General features: G+C 37.2%; 2 protein-coding genes across 2 annotated transcripts; one reads left to right on the forward strand and one right to left on the reverse strand.

The window, feature by feature from the left end:
* Positions 1–1,076: 1,076 nt before the first annotated feature.
* Positions 1,077–6,519, reverse strand: smndc1 (survival motor neuron domain containing 1). The gene is made up of 5 exons (XM_084736053.1): positions 6,361–6,519; positions 5,082–5,224; positions 4,428–4,589; positions 2,273–2,426; positions 1,077–1,324 (listed from the first exon to the last, which is right to left on the reverse strand). The coding sequence occupies exons 1-5, from the start codon at positions 6,505–6,507 to the stop codon at positions 1,187–1,189; spliced, it is 744 nt and encodes a 247-aa protein (XP_084592179.1). The 5' UTR covers positions 6,508–6,519; the 3' UTR covers positions 1,077–1,186.
* A 2,084-nt stretch (positions 6,520–8,603) lies between these two features.
* LOC146315509 (alpha-2A adrenergic receptor-like) lies at positions 8,604–11,043 on the forward strand. Its single transcript, XM_084735731.1, has one exon. It carries the CDS (start codon positions 9,450–9,452, stop codon positions 10,617–10,619), a length of 1,170 nt encoding a protein of 389 aa, XP_084591857.1. The 5' UTR covers positions 8,604–9,449; the 3' UTR covers positions 10,620–11,043.
* The last annotated feature ends 11,939 nt before the right edge of the window (positions 11,044–22,982 follow it).

Consider the following 22,982-nt stretch of genomic DNA (forward strand, 5'->3'; position numbering starts at 1 on the left):
TTAAAGCAAGTTGTTTCCCCCTCACCCTCTCCTACCCAGACTTGAGGACGCTCAGGCAGGCTGCAGGAACACTGAGCACAGAGGGAAGAGGAGCGTAACATTATAATTGAACAATAACCACTAACGAGTCCTATGCTGTTAGTTAATTAGCTGTTTACAGCCATCAACTGTCTCTCAATGTAATGCTAAGCCGGTTATCCTTAAAACAAAAGCCCACTGATCTGAAAATACACTCTGGAGTTTGAGTACAGTCACTGAGTGCCTTCTGCCTGCCAGACTCCATTAAGATATTGCTCAATTTAACCATTACAAACATCAATGAACATTCAGCATTATGTTGAACTCTAATTAAGGTGAAACTGGCAAACACAGCCAGTTATTCTGGGAGGAATTAATTTCAAAGGACACCACAGCTGTAGCATGGCCAGAGTAGTGAGCGTTACAACTTAATATGACATATCATGGTCATTTTATGATTTTCTTTAAAGTAAATTTATTACAGATTTCTTCTTTAACACCGATATGAAAACATGGTGCACTAAGAAAGTCGAACATTTCAAACAAATAAAACTCAAGTATCTTTAATGAGAAAATGGGTTGTATTAACAGTTGCAGCATGCTGCTCATGAAATATTTTCATAATTGTACAAGTCTTTACTGCCACCTACAGGACCTGACAGGGCCACAATGAAAATATGATGTAAAAACAGTCAAAATGAGGTGGAAGCAGATATTTAAAAAACTGAAAACAAAACAATGTTTATTTTACTGTTTTATATACAGAAATTAAAATTCAGGCATCTCAGATCAACACCATTATTAACTTTCAGACTCCCACAATGGATCAGAAACCAAATTCAAATGTCTACAGGTGTACACATCTTAGCAGGTACTCAGTGGAACCTGGACACAAACGGCTCTCGATAGCTTTTCTACAACACCACTTCCTGTTCTGACATAACAGATGACCTTGTTCCAGTGCAGATAAAATCCTCTCCATTTTGATTTTTTGTTGTTGTACCTACATATTATATAAGAAAACTACATCAATATTTCAAACAATGGTGTGCAAGCAATTCCTTTCAAAGCTTTCTTTACTTGAGAAACTTAAATCATGTATAAACACAATGGAAAGCACCAATACAGCTAGTGTACAGGGGATTATTATATACACAATATTATCAGGTCATTGTGGCATTAGATGTCTGACGTTGTATTTTGACGTGTCATGATACTGGGTCATAGGCTTGTCTGCAATGCCACATGTTCCCACTCCCACCTTTCCATTTACGCTTTCTGGAGATGCAAATATGCTCCTCTTTACCTACAGAACAGAGAGAAGTCATGATTAATTATTTGAAAAATACATCAGTGGGTTACTGAATAACTTTTACTTAATACACATTATCTTCAAGCAGCAATCCATGAACAGTGTGTCACTAGTTTCAAGTTACTTGGCCTTCTAGTCGTGTACCATGCTGCAGTGTGCAATACCATGCAGTGTGAAGGACAAGGGGTGGATGAGCTTAGTGGGTGAAATAGCTCAAATCTCTCTCTGATGTCTGCCAACACTTTAATCAGATTTTACACCATATTGATTTGGAGAGTTTCCCTACTCAAAGATTCATGCAATTGAGTGAAGTCACACAGTGGCTCCCAGCAAACAAAGTTCAGTATTTCTACCATACAACAAAGGTTCCTGATTACATAGTTGTGGCCCTTTAAATAGTGGCTAGGCTAATACCTGCCACAATCACTGGTTAAATAACCCAAATTACACTTAACTGGGCATCTCTGTCACTAAAATCTCTCCAAGCAGTCTCCATTGTGAAGTGAATTCCCACCTCCACCCTGTTTTAATATATGATGGCCTTAATGGTGGTGAAAGGCAAAGTATAAGACCAGATCACTACACCTCTAACTTGACTGACAGAACATTCTGCCAGCTCTCCTTGAGGGACAGATCAAAATACTTTTTTTTTTCTTTTGGCCTGTAATGCTATTTCTACATCTATATAGTTTTAGTGTGCATTGCTAAAATATATAGTTTTGATTTTGGGGTGAACTGTCCCTTTCAGATTGTGTATGCACAGCTATTTCCTGGCTAATTTAAACATAATCCTATTGTAGGGATTCACTTTAGAACCACAGCTGGGTAAAATAACAAGCAAAAAAGGAGACATCTTAAGTATATGACTGCCCCCGGGACTGCTAAATGCACCATGAGTTTCCCAATGCTACTCAAATCAATCCAGTCCTCCAAAAATCATACCTGTCCCTTCTTGTTCTTTGAGTAGGCTTTGTTGTTGAACTGTTGCCACTTTGACTTTTGCTCCTCCCTCTCTTGCTCCAATTCCTTCATCCTCTGTACCTTCTTCTGGGCTTTCTTCTTCTTATACTCTCTCTGCTCTGCTATCTGTTCTTTCCTAGAGAGACAGACAAGGAAGAGACACATTTAAACCTGGTCCATGATGTACAAATACAATCACAAACATGTTACATTGATAAGAAATAGCATTAGTCTGTCATACAAATGTGCATTAATGGAACCATATAACCATAAACACAAAATGTGTAGCTAATCTAGTATGTATAAATTTAACTATTATGCCTTATCTGAAATCAGTGAAATCTATGATAAAATAGCACTCACAGTCTTAGTATGTGCATACAAACAATCTTTCTTTGTGTAGACAGGGTCCTCATTGTCAAATCAGTTAACCAGAAAAATAAAAAAGCACTGCTGGTGATGCACAATAAATGTTTAGGCTATTTGGTTTTCAAGGAGAAGATGTGATTTCCATCCAGCAAGGATTAATAAAGCTATGTGTTGAATGTATGCATTATGGGTGGAAATCTCTCACAATTCAATTCAGAGGGAATTAGGAGTGGGAATCTTTGGGCACCTGCCGATTCGATTACGATTCAGGGGATACGATTCAAAACGATTATTGATGCATCTTTAATTTATGTATATTGATACACTTTTTGACAACACACATTTCTTTTTGTCTCACTGAATAAGCATTCATCACTTGCATTTTTTTAAAAACAGTGCATTTGTAATAAGAAACAAGAGTTGAATTCATTTCCATTATATTTTATTAAACTAATCGAGTTACATGGCTTCTCGTGTTTGTTGTGTTGCCAAAGTATTTTATTTTAGCACGACACAGCTTACATGTAACCTGGCTCTTGTCCAGTTCGCTTCCGCTGTCGATGTTGTAGAAGCCGAAGCGTTTCCACAGGTCTGCTTTTAAATTAGAAGGAGCTGTTCGGATGTCACGGCCCGGTGGCTGCCAGTCAGCCATGTTTGTTTTCCTCTGTGCGCGCGTTGGCGTGTCCGCTCCAGGTGCGCATCCCAAAGTGTCCCGGAGATGACGCGTACCGCGCTTCTTAGTTCCACATTATTTAGAACGTTCTGTATTACTTTAATTAACAGATTTAAATAATTGAAATTTGGACGTTTGTGAATCAATTCAGATTCGTCCATGTCCAAATCACAATGCATCTAAGAATTGGAAATTTCCCCCACCCCTAGGTACAATGCATTTATAAAACAATGAACAGTGTATATTGATGCATCAAAATTTTAAGCTTTTAAGCCAGGGGGACTGGTTGGATTGCATTCATCTGCAGCTGTTTGCACTCAGCCACCCTAACCACAACTCAAGAAGCTGACAACTGGGTGTTACATTTGTGATAATTGACTTCCTGCATTGCTTCATCATCTGTCAAGAGAGAATCACATTGTATCTAAGAATTGATTATTTCCCCCACCCACAAGTTGCGTGATTCAGGAGCTGTAATGTGAATTTGTTAACCCTCAGTAGATAGCTTAGGGAGAAATTTGACGTTTTCAACATTGCCATAATGTTCTCCTGCTTAGGCCTTGAAAAAGTTCATTTTGACATCATTGTAAAGGGGAAAACTGCCAACCATGTATGGGGCAGCCACTTTGAAATGACATGAATGTGATGGCATTGCCTTTGTCATTACAAGGAAAAATCAGGATGGCAATGTGCAGTTAAGTAAATACTATTCCACTCACTTGTGTTCATTTCCTACAATTACAGTCAACCAACTTAAAAGGGAGCACACCAAAATTATATAGACCAAAGCCAACATGAGACAAGGAAGGTAAAATCAAAATAAATTAATAAATTAATAAGTAGCAGACTACAACAAATTAAAAAGTGCTCTGTTGGGCAAGAGTGGGAACTCAAACAAAAAATTATGACTAATAAGCAAACAATGGCTAAAGTAGGTTTCTAGGATTACTTTTCATTTGCACAGTGAAAAATTATTATGCGAACAGACTGCTGAATCCCACTGTTTTCCTTAAAATGTGTCCAGAATTTGAGCACGTTGATCAAGTTTGTGTGTATGCACATGAAGTGAGTGAGACACGACAGTTCTGTTCATACCTTGATTTTGGCTTTCCACTCCCATCCTCATCGGAACGTTTCCCCTCCTCCACTGCTTTGAGGTTCTGCAGAGGAATCACTTCAGCATTCCCGTATCCAGAGAAGGTAACAGCTGCCGTGCCGTTCTCTCGGTCTATCTCCTCAATCTCAGCCTCATACACCCTGTCAAAGAATCACGTCTGTAAGCAGGTGAGTATGAGCCAAAGACTCAAGCTCTAAGCTTAACACTACTATATTACACTTTATGGGCAATGTATATGACTTTTGTTCCATTGAAGGTTGAATACCTCATTGTTTTAACAATTAGAGAACAGACACTAAACAACTACATTTCAACTGAATGTGAAATTTTGTTAGAATAACAAGGTGTTTCATTCTATATAACACCACAATATCATTTGTGCACTTTTTTTCAGAAAGCATAACAGTTTACTCCTGAATTATCACGCAACATCAAAATACAGAAACTAATAAAAAATAAGGATTGCTGTGTGGATTTTTAAAATAAGTAGAAAAACACTAACTTAATTATCTCACTACAGTTAAATTTGCTCAAAACCATTATGCTAAATCAGATAAAGAATACAAACTGCAGTGTTATAAGGCATATGGTTGCAAGTAATGTTTTCATGAGTAGAGGGTGGTGATACTCACTGTCCGTCCTGACTCCACACAGCCATGCACCTGTCCCCCACTTTCCAGCCGAGCTTCAGGGGGACTGTTTCTGAGCCATTGGTACTCGAAGCACTATCAGTGGGCTGTGAGGTCAGGAGGTCTTTTGTCAAATCGATGACTTCCTGTAGAAGAAACACAATCAAAAAGGAGTCAGTTGTTCATTGACAACATGCACAATTTTATCCACCAGAAAATGTGGAAAAAGAGAGGAAGTTATTTACAGCCCACTCCAGGTCCAAACATGTTCGTACTTGTTATACTATAGTGTGGGGAGCCCTAATGACATAATGATTCACAGAACTTCAAAGTTACAGGCACAGAAAAGTTATCTGTAGTAAAGTGAATACCAAAATGTTAAGCCTCTAAGGTTGCAAAACATAAAATGGTGGATTTAAACCACATAATGGAAAACTGCAGGTTTTCAAGTGCTGTTAATTCAGAGGTATTTAATTTTCTGAGTTTAATACTTAACCCTGAGTATTCAACAGTGATTAAATTTAGCAACTGGATCATAAGTTGCTTGTAAAACTATGGATGCACGATAAATATAGGGGACAATAAATTATGCACAATTTATGGAAATTTATATAACTATTCATTATCCCAATAATGAAATAGTAGCCAATATTTATTGGCTGTATTATTATCTGATTTGACAGGTAATGTCAAAGCATTTAATTTGAATTTTTAGGCAGTATGTTATGAAAGTCACAGTATATTTGTTTCTATGTTTGTGGTACAAGAAAAAAAAAAACATCTGCAGAGTATGAGCTGTTCTTTGCTTGTGTTGCAATGGTGATGTCAGTTAGATGAGGTCAGATCAGAGCAGTAGAATATTTAATGGTCCATCTTTGCCCACTACAGTTTAGCTTTTCTTACCCTCATTGGTGCATAAATTACAGGTTATGTGAACTTCGAATTATATGAAAATTTAAAAAAAAATCCACATACATATTGTGACTCCCCTTATGTAATATCTATGTATCAGTTTTTTAAACTGCAAAACTTCAAATTGTGAAATTAATCCCATATGAAGGCAGACTGGTAGATTTCAAAGTAAAAACATTTCAGTGTTATTTAATTGAAGTCCAACACCCAACCTTGAGTATTCAACAGTAGTAACATTTTGTCGATTTTACATTTAGGTACTTAGAAAAGTAAAATTATTGTGGCTTTTATCCTACACCCGGCAATAAGAAATATGCCTCTTATACGGTTCAACTTTTGTTTGATTTAAACAATTCACTCAAACACAAACCTGCAAGTCTTTCTGAAGCTTAAGGAGATCTTCATTTTCTGGGTCAGTAGATAAGGCAACCTCTACTTGCTGAAGCTGTGCTTTGTAGCTGCTTAACTGTTTCACCAAGTCGTCCGACATCTGCGTGTTGACAAAAAAAGAAGACATTTTCAGAAAAGTTGGCTAGCTGTGTTAGCACGTTAGATAAGCTAAAGGTAAACATCGTAACTAAGCGGGCTATCTAAAAGTTAGCAATAAGCTAATCACACAAACCGTTCAAGTGTTAAAAGCAAAATGAGTTTCACATGACTAGTCTAATTCAAAATGTACGTTCAAAACATAATATAGCTAGCTATGCCACAACCTTATCGTTAGCTTAAAACGGTTAGCAAGACCCTTGGCCCTCTGTCGTCGACGTAAATACAACGTACGACGGCTAAGAGCGGCCGAGGGGCAATGGCAAAAAAAAGAGTAGGTGAGTAATCTTACCTTTGTATAAGTGCGCTTTACAGTTAAATACCGTAAGCATTCAAATATAAACCCGACAATTTGCCCAAACGCCTGATTAAACGAACAACAGCACGCACTCCGTCGCTCCGCACACCGGAAGCCCGTGATAGACTTTCTTCTTCTCGCGATAACATGGATGATCACGTCAAGTCAACAGCTCGTCAGCGCCCCCCGCGGCACTGCTCGCAAGAGTATACTTAGTCTGCTATTCATTTTCCCACCATAGACGTGGTATCTGTATGCAACATGAAAATATATGAGACACTGCTGCATGACTACAGTCACTGTGACTTTAGCCATACTATATGACTTGTGGTTAGTGATTTGTCTTACTGTCAGATTAAAAACATTTTTATATTGATGGGAAAGGGTCCTCTAAACTGGGGGCTACGATACCCTCAAAGGTCACGAGAAGAATCTGAGGGGTCATGAGATCATTATGATTCTAATGGACCAAAAGGATGAAAAACACTACATTTAACTACTTAAAACAGTGTTTATTCCTACTGGGTTCTCCAAAAATTTACCTTTGCTTGAATTAATTTTAAAGCTGCAGTGATTAGTCAATTAATTAATTGAAAAAAAATTAGTTTACAACTATTTTGATCATTTATTAATCACTTCAAGCAAAGATATCAAGCACTTGCTGGTTCTAACTACTTTCAACTTCTTGACTGTAGGTATTTGCTGTTTTTTTGGAGTTTGAAGTTTTGGACTGTTGGTTGAACAAAAGAAACAATCTGAAGACATCACTTTTGAATCTGAGAAATTGTGATGAGAGTTTTTCATAATTTTTGACATTTTATAACATCAATCAATTACTTGTGAAAATAATCTGCCAATTGATTAACAATAAAACTAATATTTAGTTGGTGTTACTAGTATTAGTTTAGTTGATATTTTGTTGTTGTGGGTAATATTTAGTTGTAACCCTGTGTAGTTTTACCCATTCAGGACTGTAAAAGGTGTTTAAGTGAAACAGTCTGAGAGGGGAAAATCATACTGAATGGCCCCAAGTCATTCACATACAAGTATACATGGTCACAAGTACACAGCACTTTGTGTCAAGCGGTTACAGGCAAAAAGTTTGGAACCACTGCCATACAATACATCACCCTGCTAGATAAAGAATAGGTGTGCTGCTCTCTTCAAACAATACATTTTGTAGCAAAGTTGAATATAAATCTCTTTACAGATACAAAGCCTTATAATAATCCTAATGAGTGAATATTGTTAAGTCAGTCTGAAATATGTGTTGAGTGCGAAAAAAAATCATATAATATTCCTAAAGTAGATAACTAGCAATACATGCTGTTTGTCATGTTTGAAATGACTTTAAATCAGGCAGGACATTGGTAGATGGAAAAACAGTTATATAATGCAATGGAAATATCTAGATTGAGAGCTTGAGGAATAAAGAATGTTGTTTATCTTTAAGGCATGCTGTCAGATGCATCATAAACTACCACAGTCAAAATCCTTTTTATCAGAGTATTTCACATTCTGCACATAAAGCACTGACAAACTATAAGTTAAACCTTGTTACCATATAGCAGCACATTTTTGCATAGTAGTTGACCAGAGTTTAGTAAAAGAAAGCAAAGATAAATATTAACTTTTAATGATTACATTCATGCGTAAAATTGAGAAAATGTCTCAGTGCCCACACTTTGATTTATTCTACTTTGTTATGAGGAAAGCAAACATTTGTCTGGCTAAAAGCAAACATTTGTCTGGCTGAAACTTTTATTCTTGCAAATTAACTGCTCTTGCTGTTCTCTTGCACTACTAGCGACTGATTTCTTTAGTTAATGGCTCTGATCTTCTCTTCAGATTCACATATTATTTTAAGTAGTTTTTCTCTCAGGATATATCTGAACATTTTGTTCATGTACTGCAAAATCACAAAGAGTGTACTCTTAATCCATTGTAATTTAATAGACTGCAGATATTACTTCTATAAATCAAAAAAATATTGTTAATGTCATGATCAGCCAGTGGTTTTCAGGGTCTGGAAGCAACACCAATTTGCTTTTAAATCTCCAGTTGCAGATGAACTCCGCCCATTCCTGTCCTCAGTGGAGTGGAGGCAGCATCACAGACCCTCGGCGTCAGATCAACCCATATAAAAGACGTAGCCTGTTCTCCACTTCACCCACAACAGATGAAAAGATCAGCCTGAGCCAGCCCTGTCTGCAATTTAAGTCTGTTTTATGAAATGTCTTCCAAAGGACTTAACTGCAACTTTTTATTCTAAGAGGTTGGTGGATGAAGATTTGTTTTTTGAAGAATACATCTTTTTCTTTAAATGATCTGATGTAGCAAACTGGGAATAAATCAAAGTTCCTTTCATTATTTTTAATCTTTTTAATACAAAAGAAATATTTCTCCTATTTTTTCTCTGTTGGTGTCTATTTTCTCACTGACTGAGGCACAGATTTCTTTCAACAACATCTTCCAGTGAACAAAATGAGAAGACTGAATCCTCTGATGCTGTGCTCTTGAATGGATGATATTAATAGACTGCTGGCAAGCGCAGCTTCCAGACCTTCTGAAAGAGAACAGTTCAGACAATATCATCGACACCACAGCTCATCCTGATGGGTTGTCGTAACATCACCGGTGGAAATGAGACTTCGCACCCTTTAACTGTGCAGACGTCTGTGCCTCTGACCATCCTGGTTGGAATCCTCATCCTGCTGATTGTGTTTGGCAATATCATGGTAGTAATCGCTGTGATGACCAGCCGAGCCCTAAGAGCACCCCAGAACTTGTTTTTAGTCTCTCTGGCATGTGCAGACATCCTGGTCGCCACCTTAGTGATGCCGTTCTCTTTGGCGAATGAACTGATGGGTTACTGGTACTTTGGTAAAGTATGGTGTGAAATCTACCTGGCTTTGGATGTGCTCTTCTGCACCTCGTCCATCGTTCACCTGTGTGCCATCAGCCTGGACAGATACTGGTCCATCACCCAAGCGATTGAGTACAACCTGAGGAGGACACCACGCAGGATTAAATGCACAGTCTTAATAGTTTGGTTACTGGCAGCCTGCATTTCATTCCCTCCACTCATCACAATGAAAAAGAAAGAAGGTGAAAAGGGCTGCCCTAAATGTCAAATTAATGATGAGAAATGGTACATGATATTCTCCAGCACTGCCTCTTTCTTTGCACCCTGCATCATCATGATTACTGTGTATGTTAGAATCTACCTAGTTGCCAAGAAAAGAACAAGAGATCCGCCAGGTGACAGGCAAAAAGACTATAGCAACAACCTGGGGAGAAAAGACGGACAAACAGAGGAGGTGGAAGGAGGGAATGTTAGAGAGGTCAACGGACTCGATGTGGAGGAAGAACCATCCTCATCCGATGGGAATGACACCGTCCTATGTTCCCTGATGAAGAAGAGGGGTATGAGAACAACCAGAGTGGCTCAGGTAAAGCCTGGGGAAGCCTCTCCGAAGCCAGAGGCGCAGCCTTGTGTGAGAGTGGGCAGGTGCAAAGAAAGGCAGTACAGAGAGAGACGCTTCACGTTTGTCCTGGCTGTGGTCATGGGAGTGTTTGTTCTCTGCTGGTTCCCCTTTTTCTTCACGTACACACTCACTGCTGTGTGTGACAACTGCAAAGTGCCAGAGACATTGTTCAAAATGTTTTTCTGGTTTGGTTACTGCAATAGCTCACTTAATCCTATTATCTACACTATATTCAATAATGACTTCAGGAGGTCTTTTAAAAAGATCCTTTGTAAAAGGGACAGAAGAGGGTTATAAATAAGATTTTTACGTATGTATTTCAAAAACAGCCTTTTGGGTCATCTGCATTAAGGATTATTTCAATGTAAATATTACATTAAAAAGATATTAAAATACATTTATTGAATATTGGAAAAATGTGAAATATAACATATTTTGCTTATGTGTTTGAACATTTTGTGTGCTTCCACATTTGTAATATTAAATCATGCAACAAATACATAATGTGCAGCTTGTTCTTCAGTGAGCATTACACTGTGACAGCCTGTGAGTTAAGACTTTGACACTACAATTGTGACAACATGAACGATAGATTTCTACATGTGTTTGCTTTGTAAAAGCAGAAATGTATTTGATATAATTTGGTTTGGGCACTCCTGTTTTAAAATTTTAAAGGCTTCAAAGACCGACAGACAGCATCAGTTAGATGACAAAGGGAAAGATTATTGCTGCCAAGAGTGTATAATTGGCTAGAAATGTTCTTACCGTGTCCCTATATATCCAGAGACTGCAACTGGTTTTAATATTATGACAAAGCATCTGTTTTCAAGTTTTGAAAGATTGCGTCTCCCCCTCATTATGCCTCACATTGGTTTGTTTCACTTCTACCTAAAGCCATGTCTCTTTTTATTGCTCAAATATTTAAAATGTGGGTTAACTGAATAGCGACAAATCTAGTGACTGACCTTTAGGGGTTAAATGAGAAACATACAAAAATTCTATTATTTTGTAATTTATTCCCATGCAAGGTGAAATCTCAGTCAGCGCTTCTGTGGCAGCATGATTAATGTTTATTATTTATATTTGTACTATCTTCACCAACCATGGAACTGAATATCCACCCTTCATTGCTGCACATTAATTCTGAGAGAAAACTGTGAAAATAACAACCAATATCAACCATTTCTCAAATTGACAGCCGTATTGTAGTACATGAACTTTGTTTTCTTGTGGTCATTGTACAATATGTTACAAAGATTGTAAACAAACGTAGCCAGTACTTTCATTATGACTGAAAACTGAGTCATGTGCTCATGGCAGCAATCCCTCTGCAAGAAAAATAAAATGCCAAAATGACGCACACTTTTTGGAAACTAAGCCCCTCTCTCTGTAATTGCTATCAAAAGAAAAGAAAAGACAGATTTAGAGAAGAAGATAACTGTAAGAGTTACAGAAATGCAAATAAAAAACTATTATCTTTATGCAACTGACTAAACTACAAACAACAGCAGGGACACATGAAAGCAAACTGTACCTGAAACAATAGTATCTGCTACCACCAACTATCTCTTTCACTCATAACAAGCATGAGAACAAGACAATAATATGAAAAGATAATTATGCCTAGGGGGTGCGGGTGGCACAACAATATTGAATGCAGGTTATCATGAATTATAGCCCTTCATATCAGGATATCATTAAATCATCCCCTGGAGTCAAACAGAAATCACGCAGCGAAGAAATATGAGTGGCTGCTGCAAATTACGCTGTAAGGTTAATATCCACACAAGATTATCAACGTGTTGTGTTCTTATACATTGTGCTTTAAAAGAGAAGGACAGAATGTTGGCATAAGACACTTTTCACAGCACTAACCTTCCTTTATATCAAGTTTTGCTAAACAAATACACTTTTAGGCCAGTATCACTCTGTGAACTTGAAATAAAGGAAATGCACCATCCATAATTGCTTCAACTTAGCAAACATTTCCACCCACCACCTCTCATATATACAGTAAATAGAAGAGTGATTCCCAAGACTTGCTCTCTGGGACTCTGGTGTTTTGAGATTCCTGTGGTACACATGTTTGGGTTCAACATGTCTCTGAGTCTTAAAATACAGCAACTATTACTGACCACAAATGTTAAACTATAGACCCGCTGTAGTGCTGAGTTCCCACAAACAATTTGACACAAGAAAGATTAAAAACAAGGCTTTGTTAAGCCGCTGATTATGAAGCGGGCCCTGCCTTAACAGCACATACAAAGAGTGAAATAAAAAACTCAGATTGTTATATTTGTTGGAACATTTGAAAAGAAATAGACGTTCACATTAATACTGAGCTATCAATATTATGTAATATTTAGTACCATAAACTATTTCTACTTGGAACTCATCCATGGCACATCAATGGCTCTTGAAAGATTAAAGTGCAGTGATTGGACTCTGAATGCATCCTTTAATTAAAATGACAACTGCAGGCCTAATGGAGTCTGTCGTTACGCTTGAGCAGCAGGATGCATACATTACATTTTAAAAAAAACGCATACTCACCAAGCAATAGAGAGATTAAATGTCAAAATACCCACTGCCCCAAAAGAATGATGAAACGGTAGAATCCATAATATCTCATATCTCATAATATTTTGTTAAATGTAAAACACAAAACCACTGACATATTGATTTAATCACTTGAATTTTTATTTCAATTTCAGTGAAATTTGGTTTACAATCCTCTATGTGTAACTCTACGTCACTGTGAATTATGGTTGGTTACAAACTGTAAGCTAAACAGTCTGGTTGGTGGTGGACGCACACACATGTTCACTTTCGCCGCCTGCTGAGACAATGATTTATTTCCCTCTCTAAAGGCCGCTTCAGAGCGTCATGATTTATGCTTGTAACACCACAGCTTATAAAACTAGACTTTATAAGCTGCTTCTGGCAGGAGTTCCCACAGCTTTCACACAGCTCCCCTTCTCCATTTCTAATTGCTCTGGCATACAACTCAATCGGTGCTTTTTTAAAGCTGCTAGTCATGTGTCTCAAAGAGGCTGATGAACTCAAGGAAACTAACTTCTGTCTCCTAGAGTGAAAAAAAGGACCGGTGTGAAGGATTTGGTGGTATCTAGCAGTTAGCTTGCAAACACATCGCTTCACTCTTCCCTTCCTGGCATGTAGGATGATAAAACCTGTGAAAAACATGACAGGACGCATCTAGAGCCAGCGTTTGGTAGGGATGTGCACGATTAGTTGACTAGGCAATTAGCTAAATGTCACCACCACTGTTAATTGGCACCAGTAACATTTTTGAATTGTCGCCTCACAGCAAGAAGGTACTCCTCGTGTTCACGTGGGTTCTCTCCAGGTACTCCGGCTCCCTCCCACAGTCCAAAGACACGCAGCGTAATAGGTTAATTGATAACTCTAAATTGCTCATAGGTGTGAATGTGAGTGGGAGTGGTTGTTTGTCTCTCTGTGTCAGCGTGATGAAGTGGTACTCTGCCTCTCGCCCATTGTCAGGTGGGACAGCACCCCCTGCAACCTGTCAAGGATAAGTGGTTATGGATGATGGATGGATAACCTATTTATTTATTATCTATTTAGATTTTATTTAACACTATTTTAGTGATGCACAATGACAGTTAACTGTTGCCTTTAAGATGTTAAGCAGCAGCCCACCAACAGGAATCAGTCCCCACATCTCACATCACATTAATTCCCAGCTGTAGACCTGTGAGGTAGAAAGTAGAACAGATAACATCTCAAAAAAAACAACATAGTTTGGCAGCGTTTTGATCTAGAATAGGGTAATAAGAGCGTATGTCTGCCAATAAGTCCCTGTAAATCTTACACACTGAACCTCTATAAGCAAATAAAGACTAAGGAGGGCAGACTGTGTCCCAGACATACAGAGGCTGTCGGGGCAGGATTGCGTCAGACAGAGGCATCAAGACCATACTAACAAGTTTAAATCATAGCTTGTGATGAATAGAGTGTTTTTAATTGAATGTTGGGTCATTCATTATGAATTGAACACAATGCATCATGCACACTGGGGCATATAATACTTCCTCCCTCTTGAATTGATAAGGATGCGAGATAATCAAATTACATTGTGAGGGATGTAAGCAGCAGGAAGATCCTGTTTAATTTGCCTCATGCAACGTTTGTTTCTTTCTCTGCTCATTCTGCTCACCGTTGCATGCATAGTGGAATTTTTTCTCAATGAAAAGTCTGAATTTAACCCTTAGTTTCTGAATGTGTTTCAATACAATATTAAGAAAGGAGGAAATTTTCACAAGACAAACATTTAGAGACCATATTAGTACAAAACAGAAAATATTTATGTTTTCTGAATGACTTGAGAGACTTATTTATTACTGCCTGCTAAGACTGCATCTGTTAGAGGTCATTTTTGATCTCCAATCCTTGAGAAAGGGATTAGTGTGATTAGTATTTGGGATTTTTAAAAAAATCAGGAATTAGGTCATTATTTTCTTAGATCAACAAAAACAGCAAAGCATGCACGCAAGGGGGTAAAGAATACCCCGGGGAATGAGTAACACTGGGAATTAAAAGAGCCAAAGCATATGGATGTTATGGAATTCATTAAATGTATCAACAAATGAAAGTTCATTCTTTGGGACAGCTATTATTGTCTTTGCTCATTCATGTGTTCATCATCTCCCCCTGGTTTACGGCTGATGGAGGTCATGCAACAGGTCGTGTGCGTGTAAACAAATGAGAGATTGAGACCTCACTTAAAAATCATCTGTAACTCTCATTACTCTGAAAGGATTTTTGGTTTGTTATAAATGTAAAAAAAAATGAACGTGATAGAGGTTACATGATGGCATTAAATCCAGTAAGAGACTTCCACTGGGACATGCTGGCTCTGACCTGTGAATAGCCAAAAACAAGTGTAAATTATGTCAGTTTTTGTGAGTTTCTATATCAGTTATATTGTTGTAAAGCTGCCTGGATGCTCTTCATGTTCTAAGCAAAAAACAAAATGCTCTAAATAAATAAAATATAACTGGACAAGTCTGGACTTTATCCCATCTATCGTCTCTTTGTTAAGTTTACACAGCTAGGTAAACCCAGGAAGCTTGGTTACAACACCATTACATTATTGTATGCATCTTAAAGAAACCTCTATTCAGAGCTTTGCAAATCTCTTCTGGTTGCATCTGGCAGTTGTGGTGGGATTTTGGTTGGTGCTTAACCATCTGTTGCCTGCATGCTGCCTGTTGTCTGCACTCTATGGAGAGCATGTTTCACCACCTCTTTGTTTCTTGATACAACAAAACATTACTGTTAAATTATTAATCTAAACAATCATCAGGATAAATTAACAAGAACGTATTTCGCAATGGATGTTGAATTTACCACATTTACACAGAATTTTCTTCAGGTTATGCTATTTGAATGAAAGATGTAAACCTCTGATGTGAAGTAATAACAAAAGATGAAGTGTGATGACATCATGAAGTAGTGTGGGATCATGGGAGTTGTTCTCTTCACTTTTACACAACCACCATTGCTGACATAAATCTGACGTGAGTTTTTTAAGTTTTATTCATGTTACATTTAATCATGTGTGTCACCTTCAGACTCTTTAATGTATTGCGTGTTTTCAAAGAAATTATTTCAAGTTAGCGGGAAACACAGTGTTACTTTGAAGGATTCAACATTGAACCTTGTAGGAAATGTTTGGGATAATGTAAGCACACAACTCAATAAAATGTCTAATATGTCTAATGTTTTTAGAAATTTTAATAGTGAAATGTTGCATATTATAGCTTTAAGAGAGCACCGAAGGTTTCAGATTTCACTCTGTAATTCCAACTAATGTTTCTATAGCATTTTTATTCAGTGAATGTAACTGAGTTATTCTACTTTTTAAAAATTTGGTGTAAAAGGATTTTTAGGCAAGATACGTTAATTCTGAGTACATTAAAAGTAATGAATTGATGTTTTATTTTATTAAAAACAAAAATCTCTTGCATAAAATATTCTGATACATGACTCTGACTCTCTTGTTGCAACAAGTGTGAATGTATGTGTGTGTCTGTGTGAGAGAAGGAAAGAAAGAAGAAGAGAGATGGAGCAATAGGGTGGCAAGGTTAAAGGCTGAAATGTTAAGAATGGTCCCAAAAGATATATGTCTTGCTCATTTATCTTATCCATGACCTTAAAAATCTTTCACAATTAGTTGAAATTTAATAAAGGCTCAGATGAGTTGGAAAAGATTGATTCTTCTTGCTCATCATCATCAAAAGTGGAGATACTTTGTCCTCTGTGAAACTCCGAGCACCATCTACAGCAATGCTTTCTGCGCTCTGCAGTGAATCCTCACTGATACCAAATTAAGCTCTGGCAAATCTCCTGCTCCGGACACCATAATTCTTCCTTAGCCATCTTATCCTGTCTGTGCTATCGATCGTATCCAATTCCAGTCTGGCCTTACTCTCATCCTCATGCACAAGCCTCTGCACAACACCCCCAACCCACCTACACGCTCCTGGATGATGTCAGCGACACTCACACAAAATAAACAACAAGTCCAGATCAGGCTTACTATCACTGTGCTCTATCTGTCCTAACCAGCCAGCTGCTGTGGACGACTCATTTCTCAATAGGCTGTCAGTTAACACACACCTACACAGAAAAAGCAAACTATAATCCATTATCAATTGTGACGCCTCTGTGAGCTTTTCCTTTTCACCGTTGTCATCTGTTGCAAGGATGTCAGCATTGCCTGTTTTACTTCTTTTTGACAGGGTCTCATGCAACAAGGCAAACCTACTGGCTACTGCTGTGGACACTGGAGTCATGATTATTTGAAGTGAATATATGACATAATCACATCCTGCACATAGAGTGGTATCAACATCTGAGGTTATTACCTGCAGTTAAAACAATAATTTCTAAGGGCATCAGTGATTGCTGTTGAAATCCAGTTTTTCAGACAAGATAATGTACTGTGTATTTATATTAGCTAAAAGATGACCCAAAATAAATAAATTGTGTACTCTGTTGCTACATCTGATCTTTAGTGGATGGCTGTGCTCCATTTTTCTGCCAGTAACAAATATTTAACAAATGTATTTTCTCTTTATTAATTCTATCTTTATCTTGTTGATGCAAATAAGCTGTGACTTTCTTCTGCTCTAAGAAAATACCACTAATAATAGTACATTATCTGTGGTGATTGGCGATAGACCTCCAGACGCTAATATTTGGTTTAATTGAATGGCCTGGGGGGTGGGGGTGACTTCCTTCCTTCCTTTCTTTCATTTAGCTGTATTGGCGAGGCCAGTGTTCATTGCTTTTGTAAGCTTATGAACGGAGCAAAAATTGATCTTTCCTGTGTATCTTCCATCAGATTGCGTTCTGAACTCTAAATGAAGCTTATAGTCAAAGCCATGTGGCACACATGAAATGTCAAACAGCTCAGTGCAGCAGTAGAGAGGTATAAGACTGTACAAAGCATCGGTTTTGCTACGTATGCCATCTGGTGAGAGCATTTTTGTAATGAGAGCTGGGACGTGGAGTGAAAAACAACATTCATAACACTTAACAATATTACTGCCAGTACTGCCTCCATCATAAATTCTGACAGCAGTACATGGAAATCTGAATAATTTACACCAACAGAATATAATACTATTTGTGATATTAACTGCAATAAATTCTTCATTGCTTCTGTTTCCATAAATGTTTATTTACTTTTTATTGAGCAGCATAGATGTATGTGTTGTTGATTGAATCAACATAGCAGACATTTTATGTTATTGTAAGTTGTACTACACTGAACAGAGCTGAACATTATATACACTCAAGAGATTTAGTTATTAGAATATATAGGCTTTGTTTTTAGAATATAGAAAAACATGATTTCTCACATAATTTGTACTTTTGTTTGAGAATTGGCTACTTTTTTGGCTGACATCAGTAGTTTCACTTCCATGCACCATGTTATGGCACTGACATGAATATTGGGAAATTCTGTTGTGATTACTGGCCCTCACAAATGTCATTATCTGTTAAAATGCCTACTCTAACTGATCTGTCTGGCTTACACGTTAAATCTCAGGTATTGCCAGGTGCAATGTGACAAAGGACATGTTTTGTCCATTGCTAGAATGAATGAAAAATATACATTTCATTGAGACTTTCAAAGAATGATTCATAACTGACAGTTCCCTCAATTTTGTGACAAAATATTAAAAATGCAGTCACTGTTTACAGTAACTGCATTGTAAACAGTGATTTACTATTTCAACAAACAGCTACAGGCAACAAAGAGGATTAATTGCAAAACAAAACCCGGATGCAGCACCAAAGAATTTAATTAATATTGCTTGTTTGTGCAAGGTCTTTTTCTGTAAGAAGGAAAACTGCAACAAGAACTTTTTAATGTTACCCGAGTAATTTATCTCTGTTCTGAAGTGATCCAGTAAGCTCCATATATTCCCTGTATAAGTCGTGGTCTGCCAGGAAGACGAACACACCCCAGAATAATAAGACCCCTCAATTGTAGATATAATTTAATTTTGCGAGAATAATCAGGCATACTAATCTCCATGGTAGCAAACATAATTAAATTTGCTGGCATCAAATTTGGAGTCGCCTCTTCAAGAAATCGTGAACAATGAATACTTGTACTTTGTCAAAATATAGCACATTGTTATTAGTCCCCTGAATAATAGTTAATTAAAAGAAGTCCTTAGAAGCAAGGTCTTTTTGGGTTAATAGCCTTCTATTCTCCTTTGACCGGGATGCAAACAAACTCTAAACCAGAAAACATTCACTTAACTGTCCTTTATCACATTTTAGCCTGTATTGTGTCCTATACCAAGGGTGTCAAACGTGTGGCCCACAGGCCTTTGCTAGCCCTTTGCAACCCAGTAAATTAGGTGAGTTTGCAAAGTGTAAAAAAAATGCAGAGCTGTCATTAATCCCAGACCAAAATACAGTTCTCTGAAAAAACAAAAACAACAACAAATGAATACTTATTGTGATCATCTATATTGACCATTGTACAAAATATTGTCATTCAGCGGCTTAGGTGAAAAATTATCTCAGACTTACTTCTTAAAGGGATAGTACACCCCAAAATGAAAATTCAGTCATTATCTACACTCTCTCATGGCGATTGAATGGTGACCAGTTTTCAAATGTTAAAAAAATCAAATAAAATCAAATAAATTAAATTAAATTAAATTAAATGGCTCCATAATGCTCACCTGGCCCAATCCAAGTCTCCTAAAGCCCCGACATGCCAAATTGACTTGTAAGACATCATTTACACCATGTGTATAGCCTAAATCTTCACTGTAGATCCTTAGCTTGGAGCCACGTTCACATGCACTTGCACACCAGCTGAACTGGGTGTGTATGTGGTGTGACGGTGTGCACACACAAGTTGGCAGCATTTGTTTTGGCTTACACCAGGATTATGCCAGGTGATTTTATGTTTTTTTCTGTTTGAAAACCATTCACTTAACTGTTTGGGACATTTTTCCTGTGAAACTCGGCATGAGGGTAAGTAGATAATGACAAAGTTTTCATTTTGGGGTGAACTTCTTCTTCTTCTTCTTCTTCTTCTTCTTCTGTTTTAGTTGTTTTAGTTTAGTTGTTCTCCACTGCTGTGTAATGATGCTGGCATCACTACATAGCAGTGAATAGTGAATATGTTGTTCACATGCACTGACTGAATATAGAAAAACTAAGACACTGAAGCTGCACTTATTTTCCTAAGACGTCTCAGGCGGTTCATCATCTGTTTTGTAGAATGATGGTTAATTGTGAATGTTTTCAGAATGTACCTGTACTTCTTTACACTACAAGTTTTTTCAGTATACCCTGTATACTGACACAACTTAAGGGAAGGGAGTTATGTGCTATGGCTGCCATCTGCAGACAGGTGTTTGGAACTGCTGTAGTATAGTAGGTTCAGTCAAAATGTAAAATAAACTGATATGAACAAAGGGTCTCCTTTGTTTTTAAAAATAATGGTTTAAGTTAGCTAATATCCAGAGATGGGCAGTAATTCCATTAAATATATATTTAAAATATTATTTGTAATTGTATTTTGTAATTTGTATCATGGGCAGAAAAAATAAGTTGTAATTAGTATCAAAATACTTTAAAAGCTTGTATTCGTGCATTTAAAAATAATTACAATACATTATTGTACATTTTTAATCCCCAGATTCAAACTGTCGGGAAAAAACTGGGAAAAACAACAAAAAAAGTTGTCTCAAACCATCCAGTTACTGAAAGTAAAAAAACAGACTCATCTGGACTCTGTAGTGTCTGTTGGTCTTTATTTAGATCAGGGATGCCCAGTGGGGGTGCTCAGACCAGACAAGGTTGACCCACCATAATGTTTGATTTGGCCCACCAGCTTTAAATAATAATTTAAAAAGATCAACTTTGTCTCTCTCACCTTTCTTGTCTACCTTTACCTGGTTTGTCCAATAGAGGGAAAAGCCCCCAAAATAATCTGAAAAACTGTTTAAATAGGATCCCTAATTATTTATTATTTTCATAGTCTGAGCAGACGGGTAGAGCAATTCTTTGTGCAAGACATTAAGGAACTTGGGATCTTGGAATCATTTTACATCTTAACTATACAATACATTAAGTGTGTGCTTTTGGCTCGTAGCACAGCATTAAGTTTCAGTTTTGGCTCTTGAATGAAAGAGGTTTGTCCACCCCTGATTTAGATATTCCAAACAGTCCATCTTCCTTCACAAACAGCAGTGAGCAGTTAAACCTGCCTGTTTGAAGTCCTGGAGCAGCTCCACTCCTCCATCTTGCAATCCAGAACAAGGTAAATATGTCTATTGTAAGATAAAACTGTGCAAGTCACTTTGAATAAAGACAGTTTAAAAAGATGTTTTAGTTTGGGACTAGTTATAGGCTTTTTGATGCTTACTTATTTTATCTGTTAAAAAACTTAAATATTAATGCTTGTTTATTAACTGGCCCCTGGCCTCTTTCATTTTGCAGAAGTGTCCCTCAAGCAAAACAAGTTGAGTGTCCCTGGTTTACAGAATGTTAAGACTGTTTCAAAAAATAAAAAAAGAGCCAAGTTGATTGAGAAAAGCTGCAAATAATTATTTTGTAGTTATCGTGAAGACATGCAAGCCATTAGTCAGCTAACTGGCACCTGGAGTCGACTGTGACAGTGTCTGAGATTTTACTTTGAGAGATTCATTTATTGTCCATAACCGCTTATCCTTGAAGGGTTGCAGGGGGCTGGAGACTATCCCAGCTGACAGTGGGCGAGAGGCTAACCACTGCGCCACTGTGAGAGATACAGTATTCATTTATTTGAGATGTTTTAGATTTTGCTCTGACTAAAAAGACTGAACCAAACAACTGAAACCTGGGCAGAGATATCTAATTAACTTTGTAGGGGTGCTGATTTACTCTTGAGGGTAAAAACTAAACTGAACCACTAAAACTTTTCCATAGATTCAATTTATTGCTGAAGCCCTGAAAAGTGTTTTTTTTTCTGATGAAATGAGTTTCAGAGAATATTTATTGTGGACTGAAAATTACTTTCTCTCTGGTTTCTGGTTTCTCATGGGTTTATGCCAGAGTGTATTCATGCATGCATATGGAGGAATGACCTTTTAAAATCACAAAACAGTAAATTGTCAGATCAACTCTGGCTGGTACCATTAAAAAAAAAACAATGATGAAATATTTTGCTGAGGTCAGTGCATCATAGTGACTAAGCCTCATTAAACAGAGTTTTTCCCTACAATTTGAAATGTAGCTACCCACATCCATCCTTTTAGACATGTTTTCTTATACTATTTCAGTCTACTGACCTACATTTTCTGTTCTTTCAGTTGATCGGTGCTGCAGAATGTCGTCCAGCTCAGTTAATCACTCAAAAATCTTTCATGCCTCTTGTCTTTCTTGGTAACAGTAACAGGTAGGCTATTTTTAATACCATGAAACACAGGGTTATGAGACATTTTCACAACTTGGGATAAATCTTTTTTGGGATGATTTGTGTAAATATGTGCAAATAACTTACAGTCAATGTTTAATAAAGTGATAGGTCTAATATTTTAGGATTCTTTCCTGGTTTTGGAATTAACACTATGACCCCTTGTTTCATGCGTATAGGAAGAGTGTGCTCACCTAGAGCTTCAATCAAAACATAAAGAAATTTTCTGATTTCATCACAAAGGTGTTTATAAAAACTGGTTGTCAGACCATCAGAGCCTGGAGATTTGTGTAGACAATTTAGTGCATTATCCAATTTGTCAAGTGATATTTCTTTATCACAAATGCTTTTGAAATCTTGGTTAATTGTTGGAATCTTGTCTTTGATTAGTTCAAAATAGACTCCCAGTACTGAGATACCCTAATTTAACACTTTAAATATCTATGATATGGGAAATTAAGAGAGGTCATCTTTTGAATGTTGTGGCGATTAAGTCAGGCCCTACTAAATCTAAAATGTGATAATATTAGTTGGTATATGTATATGTGTTATGTGTATATATGTTTTCAAATTACTTGTATTTTAATTAGATATATTTTCCATACCAGTACTTTACTTAAATCCATTTGATGAAGAAATACTTGTAATTTGTAACAATTGTGCCCATCTCTGCTAATATT

This window comes from Lutjanus erythropterus, chromosome 14 (assembly GCF_056507025.1).
Source record: "Lutjanus erythropterus isolate fLutEry1 chromosome 14, fLutEry1.hap2, whole genome shotgun sequence".
NCBI classification, from domain to species: domain Eukaryota; kingdom Metazoa; phylum Chordata; class Actinopteri; order Lutjaniformes; family Lutjanidae; genus Lutjanus; species Lutjanus erythropterus.